This window comes from Poecilia mexicana, unplaced genomic scaffold (genome assembly GCF_051168715.1).
Source record: "Poecilia mexicana isolate PSO_F unplaced genomic scaffold, ASM5116871v1 scaffold_11, whole genome shotgun sequence".
Classification (NCBI taxonomy): Eukaryota; Metazoa; Chordata; class Actinopteri; order Cyprinodontiformes; family Poeciliidae; genus Poecilia; species Poecilia mexicana.
In genome coordinates, this window is record NW_028263380.1 from 14,430,589 (window position 1) to 14,456,288 (window position 25,700).

The 25,700-nt window shown below is 39.9% G+C and overlaps 1 protein-coding gene and 1 long non-coding RNA gene across 2 annotated transcripts; one reads left to right on the forward strand and one right to left on the reverse strand.

The window, feature by feature from the left end:
* Window positions 1-1,144: 1,144 nt before the first annotated feature.
* Window positions 1,145-15,812, reverse strand: mylipa (myosin regulatory light chain interacting protein a). The gene is made up of 7 exons (XM_014981234.2): window positions 15,601-15,812; window positions 13,649-13,839; window positions 5,793-5,978; window positions 4,410-4,607; window positions 4,135-4,299; window positions 3,515-3,938; window positions 1,145-2,515 (listed from the first exon to the last, which is right to left on the reverse strand). Exons 1-7 carry the CDS (start codon window positions 15,685-15,687, stop codon window positions 2,321-2,323), a joined length of 1,446 nt encoding a protein of 481 aa, XP_014836720.1. The 5' UTR covers window positions 15,688-15,812; the 3' UTR covers window positions 1,145-2,320.
* A 123-nt stretch (window positions 15,813-15,935) lies between these two features.
* LOC106914445 (uncharacterized) lies at window positions 15,936-23,930 on the forward strand. Its single transcript, XR_001417598.2, has 2 exons — window positions 15,936-16,100; window positions 21,640-23,930. It is a non-coding gene; the product is annotated as an uncharacterized LOC106914445 (long non-coding RNA).
* Window positions 23,931-25,700: the final 1,770 nt, after the last annotated feature.

Consider the following 25,700-nt stretch of genomic DNA (forward strand, 5'->3'; position numbering starts at 1 on the left):
GGAGAAAACCAGTGATCATCAATTTTCCAGTTTTGTCCAACATTTTGTTTGATTTAGGGCAGGACGTTCTGATTTAAACTTCACAGCTTTATCCCCAGCTTTGTGTCCTTTGGTCTCTGTGATGCTGCTTGCTTATTAACGTTCCCTAGCAAACCTCTGAGGCCTTTACAGAACATCTACCCGACCCGTTCTGTTTTCATATAGCCTGATAGGATGTGGCAGTTCTAATTCTGCATGACTAATTAGAAATCACACGGCTCTTTTTAATAAATCTAACCCTCAAAGCTATTATTAGTGTCTATGGATTTTGCTTAATACCAATGATCTCTGAAAAGAGTAAGAGGGGAATGAAAAGAGGTACGCCCACACAGAAGGTCATGGACAGAGAGGGTGCAAACTGAGAAAAAGACGAATCAATACTCGACTCTTCCACCGATTCACATCACAGTCTGCTTACGGCTGTCAATCCTAAACGCAGAGCTCTTTCTGGACCCGTGATCAGATTTCTTCAGCTTGTGTAAAGTGACAAATGGCCATATGTTGCACAATGTACATGTGGTGCTGACAAAGAATGGAAAAAATGGAGATATCCAGTTTAGTGTTCATTTTTTTTGATAATTAAAAAAAAAGCCAAATATGGCTGAACATGGGGAACTGCAATTGCGGAGATGTTGGTAGTCAAATAAAGATGGTCAAAATGATTCGTAATGGAAATTATGAATCGTGCTAAACCCAATGAGGTTGCTGGGATTTTGCCAATGAAAGATGTGTCAAACAGTTGCCATAGGGTGTGAACAGACCAAGGAGAGTTTTGTATATTAAAATGAGCAATAGAACTTTTAGGCAAGTGTATAATGATGGCCAATTAAGAGGAATATGGGAGGAGAATGATGTTCTTAAAGAAGCATTTGTTACAAACCAGATGATAGAGCATTCGAGTCAATATTTGCATATTATTCTGTAAATGATATTAAAAAAAAAAACGAGAAAAGTCACATGTACAAGTCTTCATAATTAGTTATACTAAGTTCAGTTACAAAAGCATTTTTAGAGAACACAGATCCTTCAACCCCACCCCCCCCCCAAAAAAAAAAAAACTTCAGATCCTCCCCTGCATAAAATGACCAACCTTGATACAAATAAGTTTTTTTTTAAAAAGAATTTTATTAATACTTTCAGTTAAAAGCAACATAATGTAAAAAGCCTTTCACATTAAGAGTCAATTCACAGAACCGTGGTATTTGCTTCAGAAAACAGAAACAAATCTCTAAACGCGAGGAAAAAATAAAAAATAAAAAAAGTCCTTCCCCTGCAAATAACTGAGCTCAACCTTGTCAGCAATAAAAGGAACTGAGTTTTCCTTTAAGAAATACATGTCTGAGGAAGATTTGTATTAAAAGGTTGCTGCTACATTAGGGACAAACCTCCCCGACATCAAAACTTTAATAAAGTGGCAAAGCCTTTTTGTTTTAAATAGTCTTTGAATTTAAATAAAAACAGAAGAAAAAAAAACTGAGAATGAAAAGCTTGGCAAAAAGCAAGCAAGTATTGCACATACATCTCCTAGTACCCTTTAAAAATGTCCAAGAGAACAAATAAAACCCAGAGCAGAAATTTATAGCAGAGGCCAGTTAGAGGAAGCAGTTCCTGCTTTGTGCCAACTTTAGATTCTGCAAGAACCGGCTTTAATATTTTACTCTATAATTAAGACCAGTTTTGGAGTTAAATGGGAGTGTTTAGGGAGTGTTGGCGGGCAAGGACAAGCGTACGAGGACAAGTCTTACTGCCTCTTGTATCCAATTAGTATCCAGAGCTATATTTGGCAGCAGGACTGCTTAGTCTCTAAATGCGCCTCTCATTGGCATGGAAAATAAAACGGGACATGAGAAATAAAGACAAACTGAAATATGCTCTACTGAACCCTACTATTCAATCCATGAAGTAAAACAAGAGTTTTAAAATGTCAAATGTAAAAATATAACTTACAAATAAATTCCACCATGGTTAGCTCCTCTAAACAATCATTGCCTTATGGAGCCATGAGCAAAGAAATGCAGTAGAAAGCAACCAAATGTACATATTCAAAGATTATATTTCAGCATCAGGTCAACTGATCCCATAATTTAATAAAACCAAAATGTCATAAAAAAAAATCTATGGTGTTTCACAGAGTGACAGCAAAAAAGAAAGAAAAAGAAAAAGCTAGGAGTAATCCAAAGGTGTGGAGTATCGCATCATCAGAAATGTTTCTTCTTAGTGAAACTCTGCTGGTGGGGTTTTAAAGTGTTCATAGTGGAGTTTTGGTGGGTTTATACAGTCTTTATGTATGGTAGAGCTTGTGTTCGTACTCCGTGGTGGAGTAGCTGTGAGGGGAGTCTGTGTCTCTGTGGATGGGAGTGGGAATGCTGCTGCGGTGCTGGTGGTTGTCATTCAGCGTCAGGCTGAGGAGGCTGGTGCAGGTGGGCAGGTAGACGTGCTGCACGTGCTCCACATCTGACCGGCACACGGGACACAGCTGAGGGAAAAGACGGAACAGCTTTTGAGTAACAGCCCCAGTCGTCCTGTTACAGTGGCTTACAGAAGCATTCGTATCCTCCACATTTCAATCACAAACTTTAATGCAGTCTGACTTCAGAAGTCAGTCAAGTCAATCTGGATGTAATTTAATCCAGATTGATTAATGTAGCTGTTCTGGGCAGGACTCATATTTGGCATAAAGGAAGAAAGAACCAAGGGAACATTAAAATATGCAGGACATCGTGTTGAGGATTACAGCCGACACCAGGTTAAGATCAAAGAATATTCATGTATCTAAACGGCTCAGTCGAATTTCAGATTTAATTTAGTTGAGAATCTATAGCAAGACTGAAATCGCAGTGTAGCGATGCTCTCCAGTCTGGCTGAAGTGCCTCTTTGCAGAGAACAGACAAAATTTTCTGAATCTAGATATGCAAAGCTGATGAACACCTCAAAATGATTTTTAGCTGTAATGGCAGGATAAGTGGTTAAAGTATTACAGCAAGGCTAAACAAATCGCTCAGGTCCAAATATTAGAATAGGTAAACATAGAAATATTTTTTGAAATTAAAACTTCTTCCTGTGACTAACTCATTCACCCCTTCAGTAGCTGGGTGACGTTTCCCAGCTCCGCTGATGGTGAAGAGATTTGCCCGACTGCTGTAATCCCTTTATAAGACAAACTCTCTCACACACGCTCACGCAAAACCTGCCTTCACAAAGACGGGCACTTTTAGCTGATTAAAAGAGGGGACAATCAGGTCGTCAGAGTTTAAGCAAGCCTTTGTTAAAAGCACCATAAAAGGATAAGACCAGGGAGCTGAAGCATAATTAGATTCTTTTAGGGAAATTGTAAAAATCACATAAGGAATATGACTTGAATTATGCTAAAACAAGCTGAGCATAGCTTTTAAATTCAAAAGCATGCAAGTGTAAACATACAAATGACTACGTGAAGTTTAAAAACAGTTTCTCAAAGCATGGAGAGGAGTCTCACCTGCAGCTGATTTGCGCAGTTCTGGCAGCACACCATGTGACCGCAGGGACAGAACGCCGCGTCAATCTCCTCCTCGCAGCACAACATGCACAGCAGAGCTTCTTTGAGTTTCTGCAGCCGCTCCTGCAGCGCCCGGCTCTGCTCGCAACTGCTGCAGTCCAGTCCCTTGTCCCGCTGGCCGTCCCGGCTTGGGGAGTGAGAGGGAGAGGAGCGCTCTCCACTCTCGGAGCGAGACACCAAGTCCGCAACGCCTGCGTTGTACAGAGCACGGCGAGCGTGGTCGTACACTTCCTTGGAGGTCCGTCTGATGTCAAAGACGTACTTCTTGCCCACGTTGATGTTTTCGTTGAGGAATAGGGAAGCCAAGTGACCCTTAAAGTCTCTGCTATACTGCATCATCACGGCATTGGTAACTGTATCACACCTGAAAAAATAAAACAAAACATTGATTAATGTTTTCTGGAAAGAGTTTTTGACCATCATAACTCAAATCTAGTTTGTCTGGGCTCATCTTTCATGAGGAAAACTGATTTTGGGACAATACATGTATCAAACTTATTGTCGCTATGACTTTACAGCACAAACTGGGGCTCGATAGTTAACGGTTGAGCTCCTCTCACCTGTAGAAGGCATGCGTCTCTGTGATGGCTCGGTACAGACCGCTCGCTGCCCGGTTACTGATCAGTTTGAATAAAAGAACCACGCTGTCATTCGTGTCCTTCGTTACGGTCAAGTAGACACTCTTCCCAGACTGAGTGGCGATCTGGATGATGGGGTAGCTTACTCTAAGACAAGAATGTAAGAAATTATTAAAGTAGGCAATGTTAGAAGTGACATTTATATTTAAAAAAAAAAAGTTGGACATTAAGAAGGTAAATCCAATGGCAGAACATACCTGTTAACTAAGCTGAAATCCTCCTTACAGATGGCGATCCCCTCTGGCCCCACTCCAATAGCCATCCGCTGACCGTTTGCATCACGTGCCCAGTGCCACTCCACGCCGTAATGCTCCAGAGCAGAAATGAGCTGCAAGGCCTGGTACTCCACTGAGGCCTGGCTTAAACCCTCCAAAGCTTTGTGTCTGGAGATGATGCTGCAGTGGAAATAAGGTGCAGAGCGGTGAGAAAAAAGTTGGGTGTACTTTAACTACACAAACAGGTAAAACAAGATTAGCCTGATGAATGTATGAGTCCGATGAGCGTTCAAAGCACGCAAATGTTTTTATTAAGCAACTGACTGCAGTAAATACTTAAACTTATTGAGCTAATATTAACTTACTAAGGTTTAAGGTTCTTCATAGTCTGTATTCTTCTACTAAATTTTGTGTTTGCTCAAGTCCATCGCATCATTATAGAGGCACAGTAAGTTCAAATTTACTGGAATTATGACTTATTAGTGCTTTGATAAAAATCAGAACATCTAATGGATGAATTTTCTGCAGGCCTGTGGTTAAGTGTTTTTCATTCTGTGAATCCTCTGGAGTTGGACATTAATAAAGCAGCTTTGACCAATTTGTGGAGTATCAGCATTTAAAACAACTATTCTGTTAGTTCAGTGGCTTGTGCTTGAGATGAATGCTATGAAGTCTGCATATAAAAGTCAGTATAAATTGAGCAGTAAAGCAGAACAATGTTCAGTGTCAGTTGATTCAGGCCCTTCAAAAGCTGCAAATACAAAAGAGATACTGTAGTCTGCAAAAACAAAATGGATGTAGTTGGAGGGACAACTGCTGAGGGAAGTACATTTGACTCTTGTTTAACAACTCGTTTCTGATAGAAAACATGAATTCCCTTTTCACCAAGTAAAAAAAAACAGTATTACAGTCACACCAGTTTAATGGAGAAAATGTGGAGTAGAAAGATTTGCCAGGGGTAGTCTGCAAATAAACGTCATCTGATCTCTTGTCAGCTGCTGTGTTTGTTCAAAGCTCTGACTGCTTTTTTTATAGAGACCATGTGGCTGAGTGTTTATTATCATCATCTCGAGATATCTGCTTTTCCTATCGCGAAATTACACAATTCATTCACCGTTTGAATCCAACCTTTGACAGACTAAGCGTTGATGCAGTAAGAGGCAGATGCATTTCTCCCAAATATCTTTTCATGGTTGTGATCATTTGCATTTTACAAAAAAGGAGGAAAGATCCTTAACTCAGCTCATATTATTGGTTATATTGTCGTAATAGTATATTGCTTTTGCCACCTAGATTTCAGCAGGCCTTCATGAATTTAGAATTGGATTGCATTAAGTTTGTCAGGCAACGTTGAGTGTGTTGTACCTGTTGTTGGTGGCGGTGTCGGGCTCCTCTCCACACAGCTCTGAATACCAGTACTGGGCCGTGTTTTGGTTGTAGTCCCCAAACTCTGCTTGCGCCAGCAGAGCGCTTAGCTCCTCCGCCTGCTCGGAGCACATGCGAAGGTGTCCGTTGTGGAGGTCTTCCTTCACGTGCATGAAGAATAGATGTCTGAGGGAGAACACAATCATGGAGAATATGAACTTGCATGTTATCCATGTGCTACTCTTGCATCATAATTTGACATTTATAGCTACACAATTAATGGTTCAGTTTCACTTCACAACCTACTTCCACAAATACTCCACAGCATGGCATGCCATGACTTTCCCTAGTTTCACTTCTTTAAAATGGCATTTTTGGATCGTGCGGCCGCTCTGGCTGAACCGTTATGGAACGCAAGTTGAACATTTGAGGGAAGGGATAACAAGACTGTTAAAATACTGCAAGAACACCCACCCTCTCCTCATGGTGACTTATTTCACACTGAAATCTTTCACATATATACTTTTGTTCATGTTAAAAATTGCAACTTACAGCTAATGAAATACAGAAGTCTACAGTGCATGCTGCCAATATTTGGGCAGGTTCCACTTTCATGAATTACAGCGTTAACTCAGTTTGGCACAGAGAAATCTTCCGTATGTTTGTGTATGCAGCGAACCTCAATGATTAACTGAATCTTTAGCTGCAAGCCACAAATCAAAATTTATAGAAACTACACTGAAGCAATTTTACATTACTTTTTGGTTATGTACCTGTGCATTAAGCAACGGATACTGCTTAGTATCATTCTGCTATAAACAACATGTAAAAAAATATACATTTCTTTTATTCACAGTTTGAGATCACTGGCAGTCAGAACAGCTGGTACAGTTTGGGCTGAGAACTCTTGAGAACAGCAAGTTCTGGAGTGGTGATGGAAAAACAGCCCCCTTTTGAGAAAACAGTGGGCCCTTCCATTGTTTTCAACCACAAGATGTGAAGTACTCCGTCGGTCTGCAGGAGGCATTACGTGAACGAGAGCAACACCCTGACTGACTCACTCCTTACAACATGAGGAAAACTGACCTCAAGTAGCCTCACATCCATCAATCAGATAAACTATGTTACAGTGACCTAAAGAGGATCATAGACCTGTCTCAACCTGGCTTCAACGTTAAAAACTTAACCCATGTGTCACATTGCTAAATATTTTCTTGTTACATCTTGTTGCAGTAGACAGTCTACTGAAAAATAACCACTTTATTTTTCAGCTAAAAGAGATGGCCCCCCTCCTTCAGGCTGCACGTCTCTTTGAAGCATGATGTGCTTGGTAACATTTTCATTTGTACAAATAAGGTCATGCTGTGCCTGAAGATTTTTAAAGGAAGTAGAAAACCAACAATTCTCACATTGAATTTTTGATTCAGAACATGGGAATCTCACAGGAAGAATTATTTTACCATTTCCTTTACCATCTTACAAGATTATAGCAAGCCCACACCTCGTGACAAAACACAGGCAACGTGTATTTAAACAGTTTGACGTTGCGACAAAGACACACCTCAACCAACACGCAGCGCTTCCAAGCAGCATCAACAGCAGCAGAGAGGCACACAAACAATGTCGGCACACACCAAACCGTGCTAGAGCCAGACTGCAACAACCGAGCCCCCACGGCTGACTAGCCTCAGGCATAACAAACAGGGCTTTGATATGGTGTTAAACATCCCATTCCCTCCAACACACAAATACTGGACTCCATTGTATCAAGCCCAGCAGGCATCATGTGATGGAGCGCCGCTCATGAGATACCTGCCTGATGCAAACAATAGGGCCAACCTGACTGGGAGTTTACAACATGTTGCTGGTAAAGAAAGGCAACTACAGGGCAAGTCGCTGAGGTTACTCTAGTTCACACAGGGATTGGCAAGGTTACTACTGGTCGTGGAACAACAGGGTTTCGTTTCAGGAAGCTATGCGAGAACAGGTTTGTTATCTGATAAACAAGCAGTCAATTAGCTATGCTTACTGTTTAACTTCTGCTTCATTAAAGGTCCCCATTTAAATGGACTGTTGGGCCCGTGGCTCACAACATTGTGAAGGTCTTGTTTTTATTGCAAATAACTGTTTGGAAGAGGACATCAACTTTAGGTCGCACTGCAGGCCGACATGCCCTGCTGCAGAGATTACTACCGATAGCTGTTCCTGTTTAGCTTCTATGAAAAAAAAAAACAAGATGCGATATGAAGGAAACAGAGCACCATGAACAACGGGACACATTCAAGGAAACTTAACCCACAGACAGTGAGCCATCTTTAAGAAATCACTGGCTTTTCACGCCATCAAAACTCCCCATGAGTGTTACGAAAACATTGTGTTGATCCCAAATACACCTGGAATAGATAACGTAAATCCATATTAGACCATAATGTAAATATTTTATGATTTATAAGCATGAAAATAAATGCAATGGAAAGGATAAAATTAAAAAAAATGAACTAGGATACCATGAGTGCTTGTTCTGTTGAGTTATAGCTACATAATTTCTCCAATTAAATTGCATCGACTTCCATTAAGCTGACAACCTGGTTCTGCACTTCTTGTGCCAGAACCAGGCTGCCTCAGCACCTGTCGGGGTCAGTCACACACAAGAGCACTGAAGAAGTGTCCACTGTCTACTACTCCAACACATGCTGATGGTCAATTTCAACATGTGGTCCAGACAAGACTGACACATTTCTGTGCCACTAGCCTTTATATTTTGAGGATGCATGTGTGTAAAATTGTTTTCCAACCACATTCAATCCAATTAGGTTAAAAAAACACCTGTAAATTATGAGTGACTCATCCACTAAACATGTATGCAAATTTGAGTTTATCAGCAGCCAAGTTCCTTCTCTTAGTGGCTCAGTCCATAAAGAAGCAATGTTCAGACAAAAACATGCACACGTGTACTTCTAACAGAGACATTGCCTTTATTCTTCATGCAGCCTGCAACACAACAGACTGAATACCAGGAAGTCTGTAGAGACCAAAGTCTCCTGGCCTACTTCAACTGTGTTATACTGTTTACAGCACAACGTTCTATCCTTTAAAGAGATAACACATAGCTAAAGTTTTAAGAGGATTAATCATTTGCCAGAATTACACTTGAGGTTGTTAAAAACTACAAAAAGCTATGCAACAGTTTAGATGCTTTAATGTTTTGAGCGTTCCGGACACCTAAACTTTGGCTTGTGTCAAAACCAGTACAAGTAGCACCACATTAATTCCAGGCACCAAGTTTAACGCATGTTCTTTTGGGCTGCGACGTCGCCCAACAAAATATGTTCCTCTGTACTCAAGCAGCAGATTGCTTACTAAACTATAATCTTAGTAATCTTTCTTTTTTAAAAGCAGTAAAACTGCAAAAGATATGTGCAAGTTTACAAACTTTTACTAAAATAATTTTTACTTTAATGTTCCTAAAAACTATGTTCCAGTCCATAAAAGTATCTTGTTTTCTGCGCCTACCGTGTCTCGCACTGAAAAAGTCAGTTTAACGCAGAGGAACAAAACATCCCCACAAACTGAAACTCAACACCGCAGTTTTAGAGACTGCTCTACATTCAGCCAATCGGCATTAGAGTCTCCGACCTCACTGGTTGGACTCCCAACAATGCGGTTTGTGAGCTAGTCAAATAACTTGCCGCCAGCAGCTATGTGCAGCGAGGTTACTCTCAGTCAATGACCTATAGTTACCGTGGCTCAACATCTTCTGGAAAGCTTGTGGGCGGACTGTGAAGAAACTTGTAAATGAACAGTTTAACATAAAGTAGCGCCACATTAATTCCAGGCACCGAGTTTAACACATGCGCTTTTGGACTGTGACAAACTGAGCTGAAAACCACGTAGCAATTAAACAAAGAGTTTGTGGGCTAAACTGCTTTGGGTCCCAGTCGAGTAAAACAATAATTACAGCCGAGCATGGACTCAGAGTTGTGGTGTTGAATAAATACCACTGTCAGCTCCCAATCCAGGAGAATAATGAATAATGCAAACTAAAGGTAGGTTAGCAAAGTGCTGAAGAAATGTGATGAATTTAGAAGCATTTTCAAACATAATGAAAACATTACTTTGAGACTTTAAAATAAGTTCATAAAACTGTGTTTGTACGACACCAACTGATTTAGAAAACTCTTCACTTCCATTAAATCAGAGGTTCCCAAACTGTGGGGCGCGCCCCGTAGGGGGGGCGCCATCCCATTGCAGGGGGGGGGGCAGAAAGCCATCTGGATGGAAAAAAAAAACGAATGCTGTATGCGCTGGGTTTTTACCTTAGAATGGCCAACTCTCTGTTATTCCTATGTCAATTTGATACAGTAGGGGCTTCCACACTTCCCATATCTGTGTCATGTCACTTTTATCAGCAGTTAAAACCGTTTAATCCGTTGTTAACATGTGGTAACCTGTTTTTCTGAGCCGCCTTTAAATGCAACATGAGCGCTACGACACTCGCGCTGGGTTTAGACCTGTGCGGCAGCAAAGGAGACCTGCTGCTACTGTACAAAGCTACTCAGGTGTTTTAGAATCATGGCAGCAAACCAGCAAAACGCAAAGAACTTTTCACAGTTTTTCCCCCAAACGAACCGACTGTTGGATGCAGGTAATGTTAGCTAAAAGATGACTAGCTAGCTAATATCAATACATCACCTTAAGCTGAACAAGTAGCCTGTGGGCTACCGATGTTGTCCATGTTCAGCTACGTACATTTATTACGTATTTTTTCAAAGCACTAATACTGCAAAATTTACGTGCAATTTTAACATTCCTAATAACTAAAGTTGATTGTACTGATAATGTTAATATTTTACAGCAGCAAAATAGTTTCTAATCCATTTCCAATAAAAAGTGATCATGTTACATTTGTTGCATGAAAGTAAGTTTGTGGCATTTTCTTATAGTGCAAGAATCTCATAACGGCATGTGCCTGCTTGATCCAAACTGAGCTATCCTGTCTCCTTAGAGTGTATTTTGCCAAAACACGCTAAGAAAAACAAGATAGATTTCTACTCAGATTAATAACCTATCACAAGACCAAAACCCAGCAGAGGGAAAAAAAAAAAAAAAAAAACTTTCACAAGAATAGATTGTTGTCTTCAAGTCATCTGAATACGTTTTAGCTTGTTTGAGGTTATATAACAGAAGAAACACTGTCCTGTGATGGTTCTAAAATACTTTCACTTTATTTCAAGATAAAATCATTTTAAGTTGTGAAGTTGATGGTTGTGTTACTACTTTGCCCTCACTGTAAAGCCTAGAGAAAAAAAACATTTGGTTTTTAGGGGTCTACTGATTGCATGATCAGAATGCTAAATGTGACCACTAATGAAGGGAAAATGATTAACATAAAGCTCAGCAGCCAACAGTAAAAGTTTAATGATGCAAATAATAGAGGTGGTCAGTGATGGTTCTGGGTCAGAATCCTTTAACCAGAGAAAAGGAAATAAAGTTATATGATTTTTATATCGCTTTTTTTTTTTCTTAGTTAAAACCCCTTTAATGCCTGCTGCCAAATATGGTAATTACAAAGCAGCCGCATGTTTGAAATGAATTTACAAAAGGAATCTGTGAGGATAAAGGCACTGCATTTGTAAAAAGTGCTCAAAGCCAACCATGAAATACAGATTTATAAATAATGCCTTCAAGAATGGAACAGAAAGAGTAGCTTAAAGAAAAAAAAAAAAAACAGTGGATTTTGGGAGTCACAGCTGCCACAGCTTCCAGCTCAGATGGATATGACCCAATGCTGGCAACAGTGGGAGAAAAAAAAAAGGCAAAGTCTGGCAGGTTATACTGTCAATACAGAAAAATAAAATCTGTAAATGTGAACAACTCCACAATATAAAAAAAAAGGGTAATGCCATGAACATTACATCATCATGTTTGCCAAATCAACCAAATGTTAAATTAAGAGAATAAAACTGCCAACTGCTTGCACATTAAAGTGACCTGTGGAGCTTTACGTGGCAGCAAAGCACACAGCTGCTTATATAAGCAGCTTTATGTGATGGGGAGGGTTACGCAAGCGGGCATATTAGAAGGGCGTAACTGTAATGACCATCCATTCCACCATGAAACTGGCTCCATCAATAAACTGCAGGAATATTTTTTTATGATCCCGTGCATGAACATAAGGCAGAACAAAACAGATCAGTCATGAGCATGAAGTGGCAATATTTCCCCACAAGATCACAAAGCTGTAAGTGGCCTACAGGCTAGCAGATGTATTACTTCCTGATGAGTCACATCTACTCATCCTACCGTCAGACCAGCTCATGCAGAGAACCACTGCAGCCGAACTGGGTGAAAGGTGACAACTGTAGCTCTAACAGGAATCGCACCCAATGTGCCTTTAAAACCACTGCATACACAAGTATACACAAAAGTATAACTTTTGCATGTGCATCTATAGTTATAATTGATTACCTTAATAAACGTGCACAAATTGAACCAGACCTGCAAAACATTACAGCTGAGAATTGCCAGTCATTAATGCATTTAAATTAAGAGCACTGCCTTCATGTGACTGGCATCACTATCATGTCTTTGTTTTAACAACCCAATTATCCATCCCCCCCTATTCTCTCAGCCAACACCTGTGGTCAAGATAACCACTTCTAATCTAGTGGAGGTCAGAGCACAGGCAGCCAAGTGTCCTCTCCTTCCCCCTCGCTTTCCCTTCCTCCCTCTTCAAATACTGCCAAATATGGGCCAGCGCAAACAAAGACAATGAGAAGTAGTAGTCAGCAGGTGTCAAACAGATACAAATACGACCACAAAGAGGAAACTAGATATCCTTAAGAAGGAGAAGTAGGGAAAAGGCGTGTATGAAAGCCAAACAGCTACGAGGGAATCGAGCCAAACAAACAATGCTTGCTTTTAATTAACCATAAAGAGGAACACTTTGCTGATTTGTTTCCTCAAGTGTCCCCTTGGTTCATAAGTTTCAGTTTTGCAATATGCAACAGTCTAATGCTGTAACAGGGGTGAATATGTCAACAGCTACACAGAGCGATGCAAGGAGCACAATAAGGAACTTGGGGTGATGGGGCGGGGGGGAGAAAATACGAGGAAAAATCCAGAATTGTCATAGCTAGCTACTTTTCAGATCACAATCATGTTCAAATTAATCTCTCCAAGGAAATTAGTAAGGGGGCATTTTAAGCTCGAGTCCTTTTAGTTTAGTAAGAAATTAAAGTAAAAACACTAAAAACAAACTCAATTATAGAGGCACAGCTGCAACACCGACGGTCCTGTAAAAACAAAACCTGTGTGAGAAAAAGTCTAACCCTGGTCTTTTAAAAAAAAAAAAAAAAAAAAAAAAAAAAACCCATATGTCTAAAAAAAGGAGGTAAAACAGAGACCTTTTGTTTTTAAACAAAAAAAACAACCACAAAAAGTTTTTTTTTTTTCCCAAGCTCAATGGGGGTCCTGGCTGCCAATGAGCCCACAGGGTCCCCGGGGAACGGGAAGAGAGGAACACAACCCCAGAGCTGCTGGATCACATTTCCAGGCTGACGCTCTGTCAGAATGACCTATAGTAAACCCAAACCGGCTTGACAGAGAGGTTACTAAAGGGCGCTTCTTTCAATGCGTTGGAAACAAAGTGATCAGATTGTGATCTGGTTTGTGTTTGTCAGCACGCAGCTCTCCCAACATTGCTAGTCTCATCAGGTACAGCTGTGTTTAAAACTATTTGGAACTTGCACCAAGTAAAAACTTTTCGTGCATCTCAGTTCAATTTTGAAGTGACAAATCCAAGATGATTTGGATATTCAGTAAGGAAATATCGCAACAAAGATGGTCAGTGTTACCTTGTCTGTTCCTGTAGGATGAGATGGGGCTCCACAAAAAACTTGACTCGCAGCCTCAGCCGACAGGGTGTCACGTTATCCATCTGCTGGCAGATGCGGTTCCTCAGATTCAGCCACAAATTCTCTCCTTTGCTGCCGGTAAACTGCAGCCCGAAGTAATCCACTTCAATTATGCCCAACTTTCTGCAAACCTGCAGAGAGGTAAAGGAAACTGGGTCTCAAAAAAAAGGGAATTTAGACTAGAAAATGCCAAGATAATCTAACAACAACAAGGAAATATTAAATAGGCAAGAAGAGAAAGAAGCAGGGAGTTTATTTCTAAGGGATTACAACAGCTGGAACACAAACTTGAATCCTTTCCTGGGGGCTCATCAAATCTATCCCACCCTTAACTGCAGCAGGGATGGTCGTGTTATTGCATAACTACTGGCGAATGTCTCTAGAAAGCCTGGAGGCAGAGATAATACCCATTTGTTACCCTCAGCAAATTGGGAATATGCCCTGCATACAAAATAAGACCGGCATTAGTATCAGTAAGACCGAAGCTACTGCTCCAATGATGGAGTTTCTTTAGAACAGAGGGCCTCAAAAATGATATAATTAAGATCCAGATGTGTGATTTATCATATTTTTACCCTCACCAACTTTACAACTTTAGTTGCAATGAATTTTAATCTGTGCAGCTTTTCTAGACTTTGCAATACTTGTGGCCAAAAGAGGTAAGCCAAAGAGCACTAAATGTTAAATATGAAATTCTGCATGGCTCTCTACTAATAGAAGCAGGGAGAAAAAAGTTTTTTTTTTGTTTTTTTTTTTAATTCAGACTCATGATTTATACGTGTTGCTTCTTTTCATTAAGAGCTTAAAAGCTGCTTGTATCTTATCGTTAATCCCAAAATTATATGTGTTTTCCTGGCAGATTTAAAGTACTCCTGAAATTTAGCCAAAAGCTTTTTCTTTTAAACATAAAAAAGTTTTAGTCCAAGTCCCAACTTGAAAAATATGTTCTTCAAAAAGGATAGAGCTTTTATAAGCTAGCCATTGATTTCAAAACAGTTTAAAGTTAAAAAAAAAAACAACCATGTCACAATTTGTCAGACATATGAACCATTCTGGGTCTAGATAGCCATCTTCAGAAAATGAAGGGCTTTGACTTTTGCAGCTTGACAAAATGTGACAGCTCAAGAGTGATGAACACTAAAGATAAATGAGGAAAAGTGACTTGATTTTTCTCTTTTTTCTTTTCCTGAAATCATGCAGCAGCAAAAGGGAACTCGGTTTCACAAACAACAACCATTTGATTATTAGTTAATGCAAGAATCAAAGTTACCAAGTGTTGAATAGCTTCAGCATATGTTGAGATTTACATTTAAAACTAGAGACAAAAGGTGGAAACCAATAGATTTACATCAATGTTCCCGACTAATTTTCCCATTTTCAGTAGAGATCTCATTTTGTTTCATGCTGACATGTACACCAACAAAGCCTGAGGTTGAGTGAAGCTCAAGTGCCGAGCGCAGCTCGCAATGAAACACAATGACCTGTAGTAACCTCTGCCTAAGCCATCTGTTTCTGGCAATACAGGAAGAGTCTTACTAAAGCTTTAACATGTTTAGATACCCACGCAAACGAATATTTACCGCGTAAATATTTACAAAGAAAATACAAAATAGGTTCGCTTGGTCTTTGTAGCAGCAGCGTAATTAACAGTTGTTACGGCAGCTGTAATAAATACAGAAAATTCAGAAAACAAGCAAGCTTCTATGCTTCTTAGAAAGATTAGCTGATTAAATTATTAAAATAAAGTTTAAAAAACAGTGGAGAACTTAAAGCGCGCCGATACAATAACGGCTTCGGTGATTTGTCTGACAGAAACGGTCACAGAGACGGAAAGACAAATGGTCTCCGTACATATATCTGAACATTTATGGGTATTTTACTCGGATACTAACCTTATTAAGACAGTCTTCTCCGTTCGCCTTCGCGTCAACTTCCACTTCCATCACCACCGAGTCCGGGCGAGTAACGTGGCAGAGCATTTTGGCTTTGTATTTTGTAGTCTTTGGTGTGCCACGCTTTAAACCAATAAAACAATTCTCTTGCCCTCTTTAGAAACCCTCCACATCAAGCCGACATCACTTTCCTCTCACAGTTCTCTCAGTGTGGCTAATCTTCCTCTACCAGCTGTAGGAAATATCAATGAAATGCCCCCCGTAGTCCCGCCTACTTGAAGGGCATCCAATCACAGACGCTGTATTGTAACTCACTGAACTTCTGTTAACCAATTGGAAGCGTTGTCACATCCGCAAACTGAAAGATCAAGTTGAGCTCTTGTTTGAGAGGCAGTGCGTCCTCTTGTGGTGGGTTGGTTGTATGTAACCAGAGAGCTTTTATTTTTGCACACCTGAACTTAATAAATTAGACATTTCATCGTACGCCAGTGCACTTCAGGGTAAGTTTAATGGCTTTCCATAGCTTTTGTAAATAATTTAGTTGATTATGACCCAGAAATAGCTGCAATACTAGTGGGGAAACTTTCCACTTCGCCTGTTTTTTGCGACTCAAGGCTTTTATGAATATTTAATCTCTGCAACTTTTACCTCAGCCACCCGCTATTTCCCCTTCCTATAGAGCGCATTTATTTTCTCTAAATCATTCGTTTTATAACATCTTATTCTGAAATTGATATGCTTTACTTAATCTTATCTGTAAATAAAGGTTAAATACAAAATAAATCTGTCAAGCACTGAGCTGGTTTGTGCCGTTATGAGGAGAATTTAAACATGTTAGCAGCGCCTCCAACCATGAAGCTTCAGTGTTGCTAATTTGAGCACCTAATATTTCTGTGACCTTATTTCAATATGTCTTCTGCCTCAATGCATCCACAACAGCTACTGTTTTATCATCTATTATTCAGCAGCGCTGCATTGTGATGGAGGCAAACTTGGCAAGGAAAGTGGAGAGAAGAGCAGCCTTGTACTTTAAAACCAAGGAAGGCATGGTATTCAGCCAAGCTTATCGTTTGTTTGCCAAAGGACAATTTAGAGTGGAGGCAGCATGCCTCTCCGATATGTTTGCACTCTTTCCACAGCTGCATTCCTTGTGTAGCTGGAGTGATATGTATATAATAAGAGACTGAAGGAAAAATACTGACGATGTTTTAACATTTAACTACAGTGCCTTGCAAAATAACTCCTATCTCCTTCATTTAGCAGAATTGTGAAATGGTAAGAAAACATACTTCAATGTCGTTTAGACCAATGGTATTCAACTCCAGCCCTAGAGGCAGCAGGGCCGAGCGCAAATCGTGACACCGCACCTCGTACTGGCACTTCCGGTGGCAGGTCTGACACCTGCCACAAGTGCCACTGCGTTCGGCTGACTTCGGCTGACCTCGGCACCTCTTACTGGCACTTCCGCTGACACCTGCCACAAGTGCCACTGCTTTCGGGACTAGCTGCCAGAGTTGCCACTGCGTTCGGCTGACTTCGGCTGACCTCGGCACCTCTTACTGGCACTTCCGGTGACACCTGCCACAAGTGCCACTGCTTTCGGGACTAGCTGCCAGAGTTGCCACTGCGTTCGGCTGACTTCGGCTGACCTCGGCACCTCTTACTGGCACTTCCGGTGACACCTGCCATTAGTGCCACTGTTTTCGGGTCTAGCTCTCAGTGTTGCTACTGACTTAGGCAAATGGACTACATATCCCATGATGCTTTATTACTAGTAGAAGAAGAACTTAAACACAGACGAAGAAGACAGAATTTAATAATTTTTTTTTCGCATAAATACTTATGTTAGCTGAATTCCTACACGTTTATTATATCATGTATGATTCGTTCATCCTATTTATTCACTAAAGTTCATCTGAATAATCCAGCCGACTCCTTCCGTCTTTGAATTAATCAAATACACAGAAGGTATCAGGGATGCCATTGGTTTCGGCACCTTTGTAACAGCTGAGTCTCGCCTCCACTAGAGCTGCTGTTAGATGTCCAGGATGTTTCAGAGCTGTCACAACTGTTTCCGATGTTTTGGGGGATGGCAATGACAGTTTTTTGAAAACGTGTTACTTATAATGCGTGTTTATAAAAAAAAATTCAATGGTAATTGTATATTTATCCATTTAACACTTTGAATATTTTTGACTGAGTTTAATTCAATCAAGATGGCCAATTGAATATACTATAAAGTGTCACTATTACAGTGGAACCTGTCACTATGTTCAAAGACACATCTGGTTAATCACACATCACTGATAGTTAATAGGACTTTTTACTTAATCAAAATGACATTCAACCCTTGCCCATGTTTATATCGCAGAACAGTGGCTGACATAGTGCAACAGGAAGCCAAATGTTGCAACTGGATAATAGTAATAATAATCAGACTCTGTATAACGTATATTGTAGAAATTAATAAAGTTTGAAAAATAAATTTAAGCTTAATGATCATAATTTCTCATGGAGGAATAATAAGTTATTTGATCCTGATGTAGTAAATTCACACGTTGACTAAACATGAATTTTACAGTAGACTTCAAATTGCTGTTTAAAGTATTTACATACAATGGCTAATAAATATTGACAAATCAATTACTATGCATATACTTTGTGACAAACTTGAAAAAATGTTGAAACATATCTGCCAAATAAAATAATATGTAAACAGCACAATTTTCTTTGAAAAAATCATTTGCATCTTAAGTATAAACTAAAGTAATTTTTATTTCCAAAAATATGTAACATTCTTGTTCTTAATGCTGCTTAAGATTCACACATTGTCAAATTTTTTGAGGTGTAAATAATTTGTGTTTTGACTTATCAATATTCAATATTGGTGTAAAAAAATTGAAGTTGTTTTAACTTGAAAGTGAAAATCCTCCTGCTGCCTTGAAAATGCTGTTGAAATGCATTTTTTAGCTCAGATTTTAGTCATTCTCTCATCTTTGAATAAGAAAACTTTGAAGACAATGAACCGAACCAGAAAAAAACACAGAGAAGCAACCTTCATTTATGCCACACAAATCTGTAATAAACTTGACAAATAATGAAAAATAGCGGGGATTAAATGTAATAAATAAAAACAAGTAATAACTATTTAAAAATGATTAACTGGCATTTTTGGAAAATTATGATAACATGTTTCTTTTTTTAAAAAATGCATTATCTTAACAAAAAACACTGAAAGTTATAGTGGCTGCCTGGTCTATTAGATAATAGACCAGGCAGCCACTATAACTTATGACATCCTGTGCACTGTCATGGAACCAGGCTGAACATAATGTCACTCTGGAATTGTCAATATCTCATGTTGCCACTGTCAGAAATGTTAACTAATAAGTCAATATTAGTGAACTTACCCGGTTTAATAATCAATAGCATTATATTAAGGTCATTGTATGAAAATAATTATAATCCGGAACTGACAGGAGCTTGTCAGCACTGACATACCATGGCAACCGAGTGTCAGTTGTAGTGGTAGGTACCTACTGGTAGTTATTATCACCTGTTGCAGAAGAGGTCCCATCTGAAAGCGCAGGAGTTGTCTTTCTCTGTTTAAGTCTGAACACCGGCTGTATATTTAAATATGTATGAGAATTATGTTGTAATTAAGATATATTTTATTTCTATTTGTTTGATCTAAAGTTATTCATATGCTACATTCTGTCTGAAACAGATAGAGAATGAGGTTAGCAGCCTGTGGCACCCATGGCCACCTTACTTGTGTCACCTTACCCAGTGGTAAGGTGGCACAAGTGGCACCTTACCCAGAAGCCCGTGGCACAAGTGACAGCTTATGGCAACTGTCAACATGTTTTCACTGAGGCTGTTTATTGGAAACTGAAATTTGAGACTGTATAAAAAATAGACCAGGGCATATTTGCTTTTTTTAAGGGAACAGAATACTTAACAAGAAATGCAATACTTTGTGCCAGATCCACCATTATTTTCATTAATTATAAATTCATTCATATTAATTCTGACACAGAAGCTGTCACCAAAGAATATTATATTTCTATTCTATTGTTTTCCCCACTAAGCATATTTAAATATGCTGAAGTATGTATAATACAATTAAAAATACTTTAAAAATACAACTGTTTATAAATATGGCTGCATGTATAAGGTTTCCAGTAACAAAACAGCGTGTTATGAAAGATTAAATGTTCAAATACGTCATTGTGCCTGTTAAACATATAACGCTGAGTGGAGCGGTCGAACGCTATAAGATGGCCGCCCTAAATCTCGTGAGCAAAAATAGGCGAGAGGGGTCCGTGAGGCGTGGGAGGTGCCAGTATGAGGTCGTGGCAACCCTTGGAAGGTGCCGAAGTCAGCCGAAGTCAGCCGAACGCAGTGGCAACACTGACAGCTAGACCCGAAAACAGTGACACTAATGGCAGGTGTCAGAGGAAGTGCCAGTAAGAGGTGCCGAGGTCAGCCGAAGTCAGCCGAAGTCACCCGAACACAGTGGCAACTCTGGCAGCTAGTCCCGAAAGCAGTGGCACTTGTGGCAGGTGTCAGCGGAAGTGCCAGTAAGAGGTGCCGAGGTCAGCCGAAGTCAGCCGAACGCAGCGGCAGCACTGGCAGCTAATCCCGAACGCAGTGGCACTTGTGGCAGGTGTCAGACCTGCCACCGGAAGTGCCAGTACGAGGTGCCGAGGTCAGCCGAAGTCAGCCGAACGCAGTGGCAACTCTGGCAGCTAGTCCCGAAGGCAGTGGCACTTGTGGCAGGTGTCAGCGGAAGTGCCAGTAAGAGGTGCCGAGGTCAGCCGAAGTCAGCCGAACGCAGTGGCACTTGTGGCAGGTGTCAGACCTGCCACCGGAAGTGCCAGTACGAGGTGCGGTGTCACGATTTGCGCCTGCTGTCTCTCCCTAGAGGGCCGATTTCCTGCAACTTTTAAATATATCTCTTCTTCAACACACCTGAGTCTAATAATCAGGTCTTTAACAGGTCTCTGTAGAATTCAGCCATTTGATTCAGGTTGACTTGACCAGGGGACACATCTAAAAGTTGTGCCCTTGGGGACTGGAGTTGAAGTTTAGACCAACCTTTCACTATATTTACATCTACAATTCTTTTGGAGTACATTTCTATCAGCTTTGCATTAATAGTCACTTAAATTATTTTCCCATTCGTCAGCAAATTTGGTAAAGCTCAATAAGGTTGAATGGAATTCTTCTGCAAACATCGATTTTGTAGCCTACCCGTAGATTCTTATCTGAATATACACTCTAACTTGATTGGGTCATTCTATCACATGAGCTTTGATCTAAGGCACTGTATTGTATCAGCAGTGCACCGTGTGTCAAGGGAAACTCTAATTTGGTGCAAACCAAGCAAGGATTAGTTTGCACCAAATAAAACTAATCTAATCTTGAAAACTCAATGTTGACAGTGATGACCATGTGTTTACTACTGCCTATTTCACAATAATAGAGTAAATGGTGTGTAGCATGTTTGTAAGTTGCTCGTCGAGAGGGGGTGGAGGGAGCGTGAATGTGTGCAGGACACGTAATGTTTGCTAACTGGTATAGAACTAAAATAACCCTCCTACCTTGTATGGGTTTAGCAAAATATTGGATTGACAAATGTTATGCTTTTCTATAAATTTGTAATTTTCTTTTTAGATTTTTGTTGTTTATCTGAAAACTCTTTCCAGGCAATTGCATCTAAAAGTGTACTTAATCGTCAATCATTTATTGCCATAGCTCTTGAAGGAAAACCACTGATCGTAAGCATGTTTGTTTATTTGTAAACAAACCATACTATTGAATATTGCAGTGTAACCTGAGCAAGTAATCTTCAGGTTTTCACAATTTATGTTTCCACTAAGTTTAACCTTAAATGTTTATTGAATGAAATGTTTTAGCAGGGTAGGGAAGTATAAGTACTTCTATTGTAAGCATTACCTATTACAAATGGAACACTGTGTAGGCATGGAAATTAGTATAATAGTAACTAAAACTGACTCATCTTTGAACATCTAGGTCAGTTTTGAGTCTGCTGTCCCCCCGCCCCATCTGGGTCCCTGCACAAACACAGACCCTTTTGCAGACTTCTGCTTTGCAGCTCGGTATGACATCATACAATGTGGCATCACTTCCCTGCAAGGCAAGTCATTGCTCACTCAACTGGAGTGCAAACACATAGCCATGCAAGGATTTCTATGTGTGCAAATGTTGGTGTGTGTTTGTACACGCATGCGTATGTGTGTGTGCATGTGGGCGCATGACATCACAGTGTCATTGCTGCCCAACTCCACAGCAAAGCAATGTTTTGTGAAGCAGAGTGTAGGACAGGAAGTGCCATGGTACTGTCACTTCTCTGGCTGTTGTGATCGCCTTGATTGTTTGTTCTTTTTTTCTTTTTTCCATCTATTGGGGTTAAACCAAGGGGACTGGGCAGCTGATCAGAGTGGAATTGATCATTGAAGTAAGTAGAGGTGCCAAAGGATAAGATGTTCCTCTGAAGAAAATCGATAACCACCATCCAAGGACTTGTCAGATGAAGATTCATTATCGACTTCAGATGTTGATTCAGAGTGTATGATGAAGAGGAGTCAAAGGTTCAGCGGCTCTTTCAGCTTTGAGGAGGACCAGCAGATTCATCTTAAAGATGAGGAAGGAGAAGTTTTACCACCAAACTACCCTGAAGGATCAAAAGAGGTGGCAGCAAAAGCAGCAGCAGATTTTAAGCAAATGGAAACTAGCCTAGTAATCTGTGGCTCAAATCAACCAAGGTCGGACATATTCAGACCTCAACACTTATGGCAGGCTATGACAAGATGCCTTTCTTTTCGCTGGACTTCCATCAGCAGACAAAGCAACCGGAAATCAGCCTACGAAGGGGATTTCAACCAAAGTGAAGACACACAGTCATCTGTCAGCTCTGACTCGACCAATGACAGTTCCTCAACATCATCTGCCTCGGATGACAAAGATGCACATCTGTCAAAACCTGAGGTCATCAGCGACAGAGGGGGGAAAAGTGGTCCACCCCCTCGTCTAGGAATTTCCCATTCCTGCCCCAGATTATCAAGAGCTAGACTAGCAACAGACCTGGGTCTGGCCTCAGTGATCTTGGAGAAAGAAATGTTTCTACGGATTGAGCTGGTAGATTCAGGTGATGAAAGGGATGATTTACGCTACAGAGCAGAATGGACTTTGTCAGAGAGAACTAAGGACCTGGCAGGAGGCGTCTGGCAATCTCAAAGCCAAAAAGTAACAGACTGACCTATTAAATTGAAGGTTTGGGCTGATGACTTCACACCATGTACTGCTTAAGTTAGATTGCAACCTCAGCCATGATAATGTTACATAGATGGCAGAATCGTTCATTAGAAATGGCTCGTGTTTTGCTGAAGAGTAACATTATTTTTCAGTCCTACCCATGATTTTCAAGAGCTAGACAAGCTTCAGACCAGCACCTTGTTTCAGTGATCTTTGAGGAATAATTCTAAGGCATAATTTAGCTAAACCAGGTAGAAAAAAGGGGGATTACTAATGCTACTTGATAAAATGGATGTTGTCTGGAAAAACAAAGGAAGTAGCAAAAGATTCCTGGCTTTCTCGGGGCCAAAAAACGATGGGTTGACCTGGTAACTCAAGATTTGGATTACACTACAAAAAGTGACACACCATGTATCCTTAAAGTGAGACTGCAAGCTCAGCCATGATTATGTTATCTTACATGCCGAGCATTCTGATTAGAGATGACCTAGATTTCTCTAAGTGATTGGTTTTGCATGATTTCTATCACACACTACTGGTTCAGATTCAGTATCTAATCAATTAGAAATGCTATTTTGTTGACACAGCACCGCTAATGCTGAGGTCATTTTTTTCAGCCTTGATGGAATCCTCACAGAACATTTTTACTTGTAAGTGGTCTCATGGTGGAGAAATTGTGAAATTGTATTTTGGTGGTTTTTCAGTATAACCTGGGATTTTACAGTATTGGGTTTTGAGGTCTTCATCCATGGTTGTCTTAACTACCAGTATGTTGAAATATACTGTCTCAACATGTGTCAAGCAAACTTACACTGCCGTGTTGAAATAAGGTTTTACTTTCTTTACACTTTTCCAGTTCAGCAACTGCTACGGTAAATACACAAAAAAGCTTTAGATATGCTGACAGGTGCAAAGCTCCACTATAATTATATATATTTAGCCCATTTTTTCATCTACTTTCATGTTTACAGTTATGGTAAGTACAGACAGCATAGCTTTAAGGTGATATTCTGTCTTTCTGCATTAAAATTGAACTGTCCTAAAAGGTAGACTGGTAATACTTTTGTAAGCAAACTTATAAAATTCGGGATCAAACACTTGTTTGTTGGAGTAAGTGTCTGTGTAGGATGGGGAGGCTTCCATCTAACGGATGGATAGTGTGATGGATTCAGACATTTTGGTGAGAAATGTCTGAATCAACCACAGAGTAGTGTAATGACTGTAACACTATTCAGGTCTGGAAACATCCTATGCAGATGCAGATATCCCTGCCTGCTTGGGATTCTTGTGAGAAGCGTTTGTTCTTGTGGGATTATGGTCTGTGGTGTACTGACTCTAGGAGTGCCTGTGGGTTTACAATTAAAAATTAGGCTGAGGTTGTTTTGCTGCACAGAGCAGGATGACTGTCTAATGGATCAGCATTACGTTACTTATCAGAGTCCCATCCTGCACATATCCTTTGTTTTAATAATGCCTTAAAAGGCTGACAGTAGTACATTTGACTTGAGAACATGCAGAGTGTAGATTAGTTCTGTGCTGAATCTGCACTTTTCTAAAATTATCAAAAATAGTCCTAGAACATTTGAATGTTACCAGAAGCAATGTTTTTGTTTGAGATATTATTTTTCTCATATGCTTAGCTCTTTGAGTAATAAAACATTTTAATTTAGTGTTGATTTCTTCCATGGAAGACTGGCTCAGTCTTATCTACCTCTGGGCAAGGCATCCAAAGTTGCCTACCAATCTCTGTGACTGTATGAGTGTTGGAGAATGTGGTAATCATAATTGACTTAAAACATAGACAAGTAGAGAAATGCGTTGCATGCAAATTACTTTTTATAACTTTCAGCGAGCTTGAAACTGGCCATTGTTTTGAAGAAAAGTTACATATAGTGCTACTAGTAAACCAATACAGTTGCCTTACTTCTTCCTTTAGAGGATATTAGTTATTACTCTTGTAAAGCATTGTACAAGTTTAGAAATGTTCACTTTCTAAGCACTGATGTCAAGTGTAAATTATTTTATCAAATGTGTTTTTGAAAAGGAATTATAAATTGAATATATGTATCAGTGGCGATGCGGAGAACAAAGCGCTTTGCACCATAACCAAAATAATTTCTATTTGCTAATTGCCAGAATGAGAATGCTTACTTTGAGATTTTTTTTCTCCAAATTCAGAATTTTACATGCAGGATTTCTATAACTTTGAAACAATGTGGGTAAGTGCCACAGAGGATGCCATTGATGATCTTGTGAATTCAGAACATTAGTTAAGTGGAGCCACATCTGTGGATTATTTTACAGCAATGCCTCATACATGTTGCTTCTTTATGTGACATTGATGGAAAAACGTAAGGAAATTAGGTAATATATCAGGAAGAAAACACTGCACCTCTACATGTTTAATTCATCCCTGGGAAATGTCAAGATATCTGAACGTGCCACCTCATTTCTACAAATATAAACACAATGGAAATGTCCAATTGTAATACTATTCACATAGAGAGTAATATGTTTTGGTGAGGATTGTCCAAATCAACCACAGAACAAAAGCAAAGATCTAGTGAAGATGTTTGCTGAAGCTGGTAAGCAGGAGTCTTCATGTCAGCAACATACATCCCTTACCAACATGGTCCGGGAGTTCATTGAAGAAACAGTTACTTCAAATGCTTCACAAACGTACAGATTACAGCTTGCAGTACAATCAGGAATGAAGACATGTTTAGAGACATGTTCTGTGGTCTGATGAAACTAAGATTGGTGTCTCTAAACATAATGACCATTGTGATATTTAGAGGAAAAATAATAAAGCTTGCAAG

Coding starts and splice junctions, on each gene's coding strand:
- mylipa (XM_014981234.2), bottom strand. CDS start 15,687: ATGCTCTGCCACGTTACTCGCCCGGACTCGGTGGTGATGGAAGTGGAA. Junction 13,840..15,600: donor GAGAAGACTGTCTTAATAAG/GTTAGTATCCGA, acceptor ACCTCTCTGCAG/GTTTGCAGAAAGTTGGGCAT. Junction 4,608..5,792: donor GACACCGCCACCAACAACAG/GTACAACACACT, acceptor TTTCCACTGCAG/CATCATCTCCAGACACAAAG.